At 38.6% G+C, this 13,441-nt stretch overlaps 1 protein-coding gene across 1 annotated transcript in view; it reads left to right on the top strand.

Moving 5' to 3' along the window:
• The window catches only part of LOC126424633 (zinc finger protein 271-like), a 32,055-nt gene extending 24,624 nt beyond the window's left edge, over positions 1-7,431 (top strand). Inside the window, 1 exon segment of the mRNA XM_050087367.1 lies at positions 4,527-7,431. Coding sequence (XP_049943324.1) covers positions 4,527-5,613 — 1,087 coding nt within the window. The 3' untranslated portion in view covers positions 5,614-7,431.
• The last annotated feature ends 6,010 nt before the right edge of the window (positions 7,432-13,441 follow it).

Raw genomic sequence — 13,441 nt, 5'->3', positions numbered from 1 at the left:
ACAAGGCTGTTGGATAGTGTAAACTCGACAAAAAAATTTCGACATCCAAAGTTCCGAGTATCTTCTACATTTATGTATATATACTCCGCTAGACACCAAGCGGTGTGTCGCGGAGGGCAGTATTCGCGCCAAAGTCATATTCCCCCCCTCTGTTCCACTCGCGGATCGCGCGAGGGAAAAACGACTCTCTGAACGCCTCAGTACGAGCTCTAATTTCCCTTATCTTTGAATTGTGATCATTGCGCGATTTGAAAGTTTGTCGTAGTAATATATGGTCTACATCCTCGGTGAAGATCGGATTTCGGAATTTAGTGAGCAGCCCTACTGTTTAGCGCGCCGTCTATCTTCAAGTGTGTGCCACTTCAAACTTTCTATGAGATTTTAACGCTATCGCGATGGCTAAATGTACCAGTCATGAATCTTGCCGCTCGTCTTTGGACCTTCTCTTTCTCTTGAATCTGACCCAACTGGTAAGGGTCCGATACAAACGAACAATACTCTAAGACTGGACGAACTAACGTATTGTAAGCAATTTCCTTTGTTGAAGGACTGCATCGCTTCAGGATTCTAACAATAAACTGTAATCTAGAGTTCGCCTTACCTGTTACTTGTGTAATCTCATTGTTCCATTTGAGATTATTTCGAATAGTCACACCCAGATACTTGACGGATGTTACCGCTTCCAAAGAAAGAGCATTTATTTCGTACTTGTACGTTAATGGGGATTTTCGCTTTGTTATACACAGTAGGTTACACTTACTAATACTGAGAGATAATTATTTTAAACTTAAGTACTCCCAAAAGACATTGTAGTTGCAGACTAGTTGTTGTTCTCAGGCAGATGGAAATCGATCTGGTGCTGTTGAACAATTGAAAGTTACTGCGAATCCAAGTACAATCCTATGCACAGTCAAGTTACCAACATGTATGAGGTGCTGTCTCCCGCTAAAACTGAAACTGATTCGATGTGATACATTTTACCTTTAGGAAGATCACAGTATCCCACACCAGGACGACAGAAGAGTAAACTTTTAGGGTTCTGTTAATCGTTGGAATCTTGAACACACAACGAAAACTGGCAGTCACTTTTTAGGGAAATGGCAGCAAGTTACAGAATGGTCAACATATGCAGTTACAGTGTCTGCCTGGAGGCTTCATCCAAGAAGCTATTCCGGCATCCAGTGTTGAATAAGGGTGGAATCATGTTCATATTATGGAAAGAATGGTGTGTGCTGTCTGGAATCGTAGGTCATACCTACATCATTCCGGTGACTTGAAACAATGTTGAGGAGACCAGCCTTGCTCATAGAACTTCACTGAAGCACACAATACTCAGGATTGTATCCAGAACTCATCATCACCTCTTACTCTGAGTGGAGTGAAAGTCTTGAAACAGATACCTTGAAGGTTATGTTACAAGCTAGGCTGTTACTTCCTAGACTTTCGCCATAGGGTCGAGAACTACAGGGTACTCCTAAATGTCTCACAGGGACACTACCCAGGAGTTTGTGGTGCATACAAAGTTTTATTTTAGATTTAGAGACTCTATCCAGTCCACATGGTAGCTATAGACCCTGAAGTATATGTGTAAATGCCCCTCACAAATGAAACTATTGAAATCCTAATGATCAACTCCTGAAACATTCAGAATAAAGTGCCAGAATTCTAAGCATTCCCAAATATTATGTAATATTGTGTACTGATAGCCCATATTAATGCATCACAATTCGAATCAATCACTCATGTAAATGTGTAGGTGTAATAATTTGTGGGAATATGAAATGGAAAGATCACACTATCTCATTCATATGTTAAGTTGTGGACAGAATTTGGTTCACTGCTTGAAGTCTGGGAAAATGCATTTATATTACAAAGAAAATTTCTAACAAAACACTCAATGGATCCCAACTAGAACATTGTTGAAGTGTATGGTACCTATACCAAATGAGACCAAGAGGGGATATTGCACTTGCAGAAGGAAGGGAAGTACGAATGGAGACAGATTTTGTTCAAACCTCAGGAGACTGCGACGAAAATACTGAAAAACTTGTTATTGTGTTTTGTGTGGCGAAGATTGGGGACCAGTCAAGCATCTTGCCAGATGAGCGAGGAAAACCACGTAAAGGCTACACTCAGGCTGGCCAGTGTTACAGTGTCTATTAAGCTATACAAGCATGTCGAGTGCGGGCACTAACTAGTTCTTACCAACTTTCAGGTATTTCAGTTACCAATGGTGAATGAGAAATCCAGAAATTTACAATATCTATCATATGTAAGTCCTGTAGGGACAAGGAAAACATGTTTACACCAAATTTTAACACACATGGAGACATTTAAACTGATATTCGTTTGGTGCTCGATACTGGAATGGAGTGCAAAAAAACCACCCTTTTCTGACACAATATGCACTTCACCATAGGGTGCATAAAATGGGAGTAGATGCAGAGCAGTGTGTTAATGGTGGGCCATGGTTCATAGGCTCAACGTTGTGGAATTTTGTCATGACTGTCCCTAAAATTTACATGTACACTTATAGTAATAATGTGTCTGTATTCAGACGACCTAGAAAATGAGCAGCAATCATGAAATAATTGGTAAAAGAAGAGGTATTTCAGTAGTTAAGATTTTTGTTACATCTGCAAGTACTTAGTAAACTAGGACTCTGAAGTGTAACTGGAGAGGTCTGACTCCAACTGTGGGAATATCGTCAAGAGTGTAAAGCACATACCATGTGTTCGTCTACATCTAAGCTATAACAAAATAGAGACTTTTTGTGGACGAGAGGAATAAAAAACTTTTTCACTGCTTGCAGATGCAATCCCTCATAACCTTTTCTTACTGGTGAGAGTTTGATTTATAGTTATGACTGTGGGATACCAGAAGAAACTGATCACACACTATTTAAATGCTCTATGCACATACAACATATGTCGTTGAGAAACAGTAATTACAAGTTATTAATTTATTTGGCATACTTAGAAATAGGGAAAACTGAAAGATAATGGACAAATTTTCAACTCAGTTTTGAGAAAGAGAAACAGTTAAAGAAAAGCGTACTATGTTCTGCACGTGGATCACACATAAGCGAACATATTGAAGCCATGTACACTACAAAAGAGCATAGTAACAATCGCAATGTGTGGGCTGACCTGGAAGACTGCCTGTAATGACTGTTTTAGTTTCAATTCTGTTAATTCTTCGATAGTAGTGGATTAGTAGGTACTTTGCTGAAATAATTGATTGGGGTATGGAATTTAGGTGAATTTAGATTTGATAGAAGGAAGCAGTGTCAGAATAAAGTGCACTAGTGAATGATCCGCGTTGTACTGCGCTATTTTCCTGTAGGAACCGAAAACTAATAAACATGCTATCTTAAAATTTATTCAGAACTGTCTGTAGTAGTATAATCAGAATTTTAGCTGTACAAGTACTAATTTTATAATTTAGGTATTGAACCATTCTGTATGAGTAAATGTATCAGTCAGTCAACAATTAAAATTGTAATTAGATTGTAAATGAGGCAAGAAATGTCTAACTTAATTTTCTTGAAACTTATGAAACTTCAGGTGAGACTGATGTAGCTGTCAGTGTTCCTCACAGTAACACGAATGCATGTGCAAAATTTCAAAAAAATATCTGATAAATCTTTCTCTGTCCATCCTTCTTTATTTAAATACTGTTTTCCTGCAAGAACTACACCACCCTTTCTTAGTCTGTAAAAGTTTTATTAACTGTTGCCCGACTGAGTCGGTATCTCCTGTAGTAGTCTAAGAAAAGTCACTCATTGGTGATTTTTCTATGGTAGGCTGTCCATGACAACCGTACCTTAACATGTACAAAGACATTAGCGTGTTTGAACAATGGGGATGTTTGAAGATAAATGCATGCGGTATTCATTTGTCTTTTCTAACCCCACCCAGAGAATTTTGTATATGTGGCAGTGACATTTATTCACTTAGTTTTCTGTGCTGTTACATTTTGCAATGACAGTACCAGTTATATATTAAAACCACCTCGGGGTTTTCTACCACATTAATTTAGGTCGTTAATTGGTTTTAAGCTTAACAAGAGCATTTTCAGATCATAACTACTGTTGTCAAAGGGAACACTTCATTCCAATATATGTTGCATATGAAAAGTGAAGTGTAATATGTTATTCAATGTTTTTAATTATGAAGTTGTTCTAATGACAACTGAATAAATGGATTAACAAAACAATATCAGTGAATTTTAGAACATCAAAATCAGAGATAAACCGACCAATTTGTAAACTCTTGTTACCAAACAATCATGCTTCATGCGACTTCAAGACTTGTAACAGCCCCTTCAATGCAGAAATGTTCTGTGATATCGAGCTGGTGTGCTCCTCATTTACGCCCTAGTTTGTAGACTTTGCCAGATTTATTGCATTCATTGAGATGTTGCGGGGTATTTCGGATTCTACCATATGTTAAAATTCTTGTTCATTTCCATAATTGTACTGTTAGACAAAATTTTCTTACACTGTTTTTCCACTTTTTGTGCAGTACTGTCCCCGTTGGCGTGGAGGGCAACAAAGGCACTGGTGCCAGTGGCAGTTTGGTTACCAAAGTTACCCTGCCTGGAGCAGCAGGCAAGGGTGCTATCTGCAAAAAGACGTTCCCACAGCGGCAGCACCCGAAAGATCAAAACCACGTGGACAGTCATGAATTTCCGCATTCCTGTAATGTGTGTCACAAGACATTCACAAGGAGTAACTCTTTAAAGACACACTTCCGCCTGCACACTGGTGAGCGCCCGTACAGCTGTGACTTGTGTCACAAGAGATTCAAGAGAAGCAGCATTCTGAAGGATCATGTTCGTGTTCACACAGGTGACCGTCCCTGCACTTGTGATGTGTGTGGCAAATCTTTCAGTAAGGATAGTGACCTGAGGAGACATATGACTGTGCACACTGGTGAACGACCATACAGATGTAGCATTTGCAAGAAGACGTTTTCACAAAGTAGCACATTGAAGCACCATTCATTGCTGCACACTGGCGAGCGCCCGTTCAGCTGTGACATTTGCAAAAAGACATTCACACAAAGTACTCACCTGAAGCAGCATTCACTGCTGCATGCTAACGATAGTCCCCACAGCTGCGATTTGTGCCACAAGCGATTCACAACCAGTAGCATCCTGAAGGATCATTTGCGGGTGCACACAGGCGAGCGTCCCTTCACTTGTAACGTATGCAGCAAATCATTCAGGAAAGATGGTGACCTGAGACGGCACATGAGTGTGCACACTGGTGAGCGCCCATACGTCTGTAGCGTTTGCAATAAGACATTTGCACAAAGTAGCACACTCAAGCATCACTCATTATTGCACACAGGTGAGCGCCCATACAGCTGCGACGTTTGTAACAAGACGTTCACTCAAAGTAGTACACTGAATCAGCATTTGGGGTTGCACACTGGTGAGCGGCCGTACAGCTGTAACATTTGCAAAAAGTCTTTTACACTCCGTAGCACTCTGAAGCAACATTTTCGGCTGCACACTGGCGAGCACCCATACAGCTGTGGCATTTGCAGCAAGACATTCACACACAGAAGCTGCCTGAAGAGGCATTCAGAGAAGCACAGTCAATAATGCCCATATAGCTGTAGTGTTTGCCATAAGAGATTCAAGGGCATCAGTGTCCTGAAGGAGTAGTTACATATACATACTGGCAACTAATCCTTCAGATGTGGCATGTGTGGCAAGTTATACAGGTGTCGGAGGGATGAGGCACAACACCTGGCATGAATCGCTGATTAACACCAGTAGACCTGTGGCATTCATGACAAGTTATTGACACAAAATGGTACACCTTCAAATAACCATGTATCTGGGGTGTTCATACAGGAAAATCAGCTTATTAGTTGTTGGTGAGTGTTCCACGTTGTATGGCAGTGGTCCATGAAACTTTTCAAAGCCTAACATTTTGTCCAGTTGTAGCGAATCTTGCCAACCAAAAGTAAGACTCAGTTTAATCAGCAGCACATCTGAAGGTGTCAAGTACCACTGTGGACGAAACATTGGGAATGAGAAAGTTTCATGGACCGCTGCCACACAATCAGGAAGAGTCATCAGGAACTAAGCTATCTAGTCATTAGAGCTTTCATTGTAAAATCATCATATTGCAGCAACTTGTTTCACAGGACATTTGAGAGCAGCAGTCGCTTTAAAATCTACATAAAATCACCCACATGACTTTTTTGCTGTCAGACATAAGTCTGACAAGAAAGAGGTCTTAGGGGATAATATTTCAACACTGTCCTACTGTAATCATGATTGATGTGTCACTTGAATGTATGACAGGGACGTTTGAGGTGTTTCAGTAGATTGCTGAAATAATAAAAATAGCCCTGCATTTTCGTCAAATTTACTTATTGCAGTCATTTACATATGCTTGTCAAATGCGTATGAAAGCTTCTAATTGAATTCAGGCTTGGTGAAATAATCTCATTCTTTTCTATATGGAAAGAGACAGTTCTATATGCTGCTATTTCAGTAACTGGATAATTAAGGCCATTATGATATGTTAAGTTGGAGGCAGCAATATGTATCCAAATCTGTACTGTTATGTGAACTCTGAAATTTCAGATTTATTCAGTGTGTGTCAGTTTACAATTTACTCTGACTTTCCCAACATCCAGATCAAGCTTAAATCGCTCTGGTCAGATATTCTCTAGTGCTTGGTGATATTGACAATACACAATCTATAAGTAAAATAACATGAGATATTTTCAAATACTATCTGGCATTACGGTACTGAGTATATGCACGAAGATATATCTGTCAGCATTCCTACAAGTAGCCACAGAGTCCTTCCAGAATCTGATGACAACGAGCCACTTTCACTCATCTAATTGTGAACAATTGTTGATCTGGCCACTAGCATATGGTTCTAGTAGTGTGACCCAACACAATGATCTTCACATTGTTATCAAATAATTATTGTTAGACATAGATGACAACTTTTCAGGCAGTTGCCCAGTCTGTTGTGCCAAGGTTAGTGAAAGACTGTAGTACTTTAGACTTCTACATAGCAGATACATCATTTTTAATTGATAGTAGCAGCGAAATTTACAAGAAAAGTCAGTGACAACTGCCAGTGCGGTTTTCTTTCAGTCACAAATGTTGTTTGAGGATCATTTCACTACAATACTGATAGCATGTGGCATTAGATTTCATAGACAACAACAAAAAGGCTGTTGCATGTCAGGCATTACAGAATTTATTATCAAAGAAAATCAATAATTCCTTTTACAATATTATGACAAGGAAACTTGCAACTCACCATATAGTGGAGACACTGAGTTGAAGATAGGCATAACAAAACTTTTTGTTGTGCTTATTGCGACTCAGCATCTCAGCTATATGGTGAGTAGCAACTTTCCTTCTCATAATATTGTTAAATTACGTTCTGGGTTTTTCATTATTTAATAATCACTTTATATATATATATATATATATATATATATATATATATATATATATATATATATATATATATATGCATGTCAGTCAAGTTTGCTCTCCTGGATGTCATTGACTGTATGCCTCCTTCATCTAAGGTACATAAACACTTCACTGTAGTTTTATTTCTCCTTAAGAAAACCTTTATTGCACAGTGGGATAATCTATGAACATGTTGAGCTTAGACTCTTCCACCATTAAAAGCAGGTATTTGAGAGAGTGGTATCATGTTTGTAGATGTCAGTCGCTGATTATGTGTACAGCCACTAACAGTAAGAGAAATTGGTTCCACTGGCTCACAGTGACTCGTTACATGCTTATATTTCCTCACTGGTATCAGGAAACTTCAAATTCAAAATGCTGATCAACAAATTGTGTGACCACAAGTAACATTCCATCACGGCACTTCGTCCACAAAATTCCCTTATTGCACAATACATTCACAAGGAGAAAACGTCATTTGTGGGCTACGAATTAGTGTGATGTTTCACGTAATTGTTCATAACTGAAAAAATCAACTTCCGTTTCATCTTGCAGCTATGAACATCAGATACTTTGCAGAATCTAACATAGTAAATAAATGTATCATTCACACTGTAATGGATTATTGTATGAAGAAGTCATACTCTGAATTTGCAGAGTACACATTAATCCTACCTGCATGTCTTTGGGAACATTTTATCTTTCGTGAACTGTACACTTAAAAATTCGGTAATGTTAGCATTTTTTTGCGTTACATGGAAGAAATGTCTAAACAAAATCAGTAATTTCCCAAAGAAATGTGCTATGTTTTTCGACAAGGTCCACATTAAGCATTTGCATACGGCAACCCATTCAACATAAAGTAGCATAAATGTTACTGAATGATGTAAAATTATGGACTAATGCAATGATGAAGCATCACAAGTATCACTTATCAATGAAATAAAAATACAAATTTTGTTATTAATATTGTCGATTTATTATATGTCAAACTAGTAATTCATTTTATAATAGTGTAACATCCATTTTATGAAGAAATTTTGTTTTAAGTAAGAGAAATAATTTCTTCCTTCAGTGGCAAAGTTGAACCAAAAGCCAGTAATCATGAGTATAATTTATGTATCACAGCTCACTGAAGCGCTATCTCGTTAGTTATACACTTTAGGAATAGATATACCTGTGCATAAATTACAACACAATGTTCTTCTGGATCAGATCAAGAAAGTAATAGAGACATATACATTACCATGGCAGCAACCTGTCAGAGAATGGCCATAGTTGACCTCACATCTTAGTATGTCCACCGCTTTCGTATATCTCTACTTCATATGTCAATTGAAGACGATGCTTCTGACTGGTAACATAAGAATCATGCTTTACTTTCGTCTTCTGCATTGTTTCTGTGTGCAATTTGTTAATTTCATGTTACTGAATATCCTATATACGTTGAAAAAGTGCACAGTAAAATTATTAGACTGGTACCATCCTGCTAAGTAACCCAATACTACACATTAGGTAGGTTCTGTGTGTGAATGTATCCAGAATTGAGAAGGCTTATATGTGACAAACTTGATCCGACAATATCTCTTTCGGCCATATTGAATTTTCAGTAACTGAATTATTTTGATTGAGGTAGAATTTCACAGCTCATATTGGTAAGATAGTTGAAGAGCAATATTAATTTCTAACAAACAGGCATGTTCATTTTTATCAGTGATAAAAGAATAATGCATTTCCTTGTTTCAGTAGTCGTATTATCTGTATGTGTTGTCTCATAGACTCAACTTTGTGAAGCCTGCTAATGCAGCTAGGGTGGTGTAGAAATCACCAATCTGACAAATCGTGAATTTCTGATCGGCTGCTTTTGATGCACATTTTCTGCGATGCAAATGGGCCCTAAAGACCTATCAATTAAGAAGTAAGATTACAAATATGTCACTTGATTTCGTGGTTTTAAATGCCTGTTTTTGCACTAAGTCAGCAAACGTCACAAAATATTAGAATAAGGATTGTGAATTTAGATTAGTGCCAAGATCTTCGTCTAATGGTCGATGTTTTCCATAGAATATTTTATCTGTTAGCTAATGTTAAGGAAATATTGGGAAAACGCTAACAGTGTGGGAGTGGTACTTTCTCATTGGTCTTTAACCATATGTTTGGCAGATAATGAAATGGTTGATTTGTGGCAGTGTGTATGGGAACCAGAAGGATCTCCAGGTCATGAGGTATTTGAGATCTCTAAGTAAATATAATTTATCTTAGTTGGGAAACAATCATTGTAAACCGGATATTTGTTTGGTATGCTTAGAAAATTAAGAAAGTAGATAGTACTAGTAGTATAAACAGCATAGATTTAAAAACTGTTAAAATTGGCTATATTGTGCACTTAAATTGGTGGACAACAGAGTGGCCATATGTATAGCAAAAAATATACTGACAATTCTGTATTGAAGATGGGAACAAAAATCTTGCCATGATCGTTCTTCGATTGTGAAATGGTCTGGAGCCACAGGGGTGTAAGAAGACACGGTACAGTGCCAGCCAAACAGCTTAAAGTACCGAAATATCTTTATAATGGCTATCCATCATGGTTCAGCACAGACAACAGCAGCATGTCTGAGGCGTCCAGTGGGCTCCGGTGTCAATGTGTGTCATCCAGAAATCCTGACAGAGCAGGGCATCAGCTGAGCAGCAGTGTGGGCTACGTCTGCCCCTGTCAGTGATGATTTTGGCCTGTGCAGCCCTTGTTGCCACGAGTGTGTTGGAGCAACTCACGCATTCAGTGCTTTCCTGCAAGCATAATGGCCGTGCTATCCTGCAAGCATAATGGCCATGACCCCACTGCCCTGTGATGATGGCCAGCAAGTTGCTTCTCAGAGCTGACGCTGGCCTGAAGTCGGGGTGGCTCTGGCTTCTGTGGTTTCAGGGTGGACTGCCCTGTCACAGAGTCGAATTGTGAACCACAAGTAGCATTCTGGGCAGTGCCCATGCGTCACACCTCTGTGCTTCTAGAGATGTGATAGTAACACATGTCACTGTAGTACAACATATCTAGGTATTTATATGCTTTCGGGCTGAGCTTGCTTGGATTTTGCTCTGCCTTGTAACATATATGCTTAACACTTCCACAGTGTCTCTGGTGCTTGCCTGCAGTTGGCGCAGCTGCAGTCTACTTCCATTAGAATGTGTTTCGTACCAAGTATGGCCAGTGGGCTAAGTTGCTCTCCTCTTTAACAAGATCTGGTCCCTTGGGTCGCCTTAGCCTAGATTATCCTTATGAAAAACTAGAGTGATGCATATAAACAAGGGCTAAGTTGAGTCGAGTAAGTATTGGTGTTATACATGGTATAATTTCTTCCTGTTTGGTACTAGTTCTCCTTCTCCTGGTCAACATGCTGCATCAGCGCCTCCACAGAGACTCGCCCTCCTGTCCTTTAATGAGCCTGTCTAACGACTGAGGTTACTTGGGTACTAAATGTGGTACAACATAGTCCAGTTGATGTCTGTTATCCCCCCATAGATTCAGTTGAAGCTGTGAAATACTCAGCAGGGTTATTCCTGAAACTGTGGCAGGTAGACGGAAAGGTGACTCCACTGTGTCACACAATGTCCCATTTATTAATAATCCACTCCTGTGTAGCTAAAACCTTTTTGCTGCCATGTGCTTCCCCTGTTAGAAACAACTGACTGCTACAAGTACTTTATAGAAGGTAGGCTTCAACCAATGTGCTGCCTGCTGAAACTGTAATTCAGGCATAACCACTTCTTTTGTGCAATATTTTTCTGTTTTCTGACCCTGCAGTAACTTCACTGCACATGAGATGTGACCTTCCCTCACTACCCCGTTAAGACAGACTGTAACCTCGCCTCTGTAGCACTTCTGCAATGCCACATCTTCCTTTCCACGTGCCTCATTTTGTTCTCTGCAGTTGACAAAGAGTGCTGCACTTTTACGCCGAAATACTTCTTCAGTACTGTCGCTTAGCAAGATGTATGTGGACTATGTAACATTGGATCCATCACTGCTTCCCTGCTACTGAAAAGGAAACTGAAATGTAGACCTTTTCTCCATCGGTCCTTGCTTCTTCTGTGGTGACAATCAGGAGCATGGCTATCGTGTGTACTATCTTGCCTCCTGACATACCTAACCTCAATACAGGGATACCCATTACCCCTTTCTTTCCTTTAAAGTGCCCTGCTGCCCCACGACAGCTCATCTCGCCTATGCTATACATTATGCTATACTTATACCCAACAAACACAAAACGTAAATCTACTTTTATCTCTTAGACCTTAACCTTATGGACTTCTTCTCAACTGTTTGTCCAAATCTTCTCTAACTGTTCTAAATAAATTGCACGTCACATTGACAGCTAAAAAGTTTCAGGTATAATGGTTACAAAGGTGACTATCAGAGGACAAAAATTAAGGCCATTTTAAATTACTTCTAGCAATCGAAACTTTAATGTATAACAATTAAATATTTTTTACACATACACCATTTTACAACAATTCCTGTAGCATAGTTCTTATGATAACTTTTTAATTATGGGTATTTTACTAACAACTTGTTAATTCAAAAAATTCGAATTGTCTGTTAATTTTTCCTAATACCAGGCACATCTGATTCTAAAAAAATTAATGCTTTCACGTATTTCAAAGTAATGACCAGTTATTTTAGACAGGTTGAGGGTGGATGCCGCTGTTCAGGTGTAGTTTATCAAATTCGTAAAACATAATGCCAGAAAATGATAACGCACAAATGACTAAAGTTTAAGAATACCATTCCAGAGATAAATCTGAAATGAGAAACAGCTATCATATATTAAATTGCCCAACAGTTTCCTGAAAAATGTTTTCCATCGTCAAAAAAACTATTTATGGGGAGCTTCAATCACATTGGTAGCCAAATCGTATCAACAGTCTTTTCGTTGTTCTTCACAAAGACAGAGGTGTCGTTATGTCCAGGTCAAACTTCCATCAAAATGTGAATTATTTTGTGTAGCTGATACCAAATATTTCAAATGAAATATTTTTCCCGATTCTGATACGTCCTTTACAAGGTTTTTACTATCAAACATTCCTTTCTTTTTATTTATTGTCCTGGCAATCAACAGCATGCCTTAATTCATGTGAATCTAAATGTTGTCATTAGAGTGAATCACAGGACACGAAATATCATGTGTTCTTTTCTTGAAGTTACAATGCTCTCCCATATTACTTGAGTACTGAATGTAAAAAGAGATTGTCTCCGTGGCAAACAATAATTATATACCAAATATTTATTTACATATTTTAGTGGCTGGGCAGCTGTTTGTGAGAAGTGGTAAATCTGGGTTTGAACCCTGGTCCATCAGAAATTTTCAATGTCCACCATCACATTACCATAATGACCTGTGTGGTTGGAGGTCACGAAGTCCCACCCATCCCTTTCCTTTCTTCCTCATTCTCTGTTTCATATAAACATTTATTTGGTATAAGTACACATAAAGGAAATGGAAATTCTTGAAGGTTAACAACACAAGTTAAAAAACTGCACAAACCTGGTATGCTGTACACTTGTATCATATATCAGTGAATTAGCAGTTAGGCTACATATCCTGCAAAATAGCATAGTGCAATCCTGAAGTGAAGACAGAAAACACAGAAGCAATCCTTCAGTGACGATTGGAGTTAGAAGGTTGCTTGTAATCACACTTTGAATTCAATTTAATTTAGCCATCTTTTCTATCAAGAAGTCCCAGCAGTGGGTGTTGGTTGTGATACATTATTATCAGTGTAAATTACTTTTAAATCGTCTTCTTTGTTTCGTAGAACGAGGAGCACTGTAATTTTGTAGAAATCTGCCTTTTTCTCCACTTAGATCATAAATGAGGTGAACATGAAAAGTCTTTGCGAGTGTACTTTATCATATATCAGAAAGGTTGGTTCAGCTTTTATTTCTTGGCATCCAACTCATTACTCTGTTATATTG

This window comes from Schistocerca serialis, chromosome 10 (genome assembly GCF_023864345.2).
Source record: "Schistocerca serialis cubense isolate TAMUIC-IGC-003099 chromosome 10, iqSchSeri2.2, whole genome shotgun sequence".
Taxonomy (NCBI): domain Eukaryota; kingdom Metazoa; phylum Arthropoda; class Insecta; order Orthoptera; family Acrididae; genus Schistocerca; species Schistocerca serialis.
Note: the sequence above shows the minus strand (reverse complement) of the source record. Positions and strands in the feature narration are given on the sequence as shown.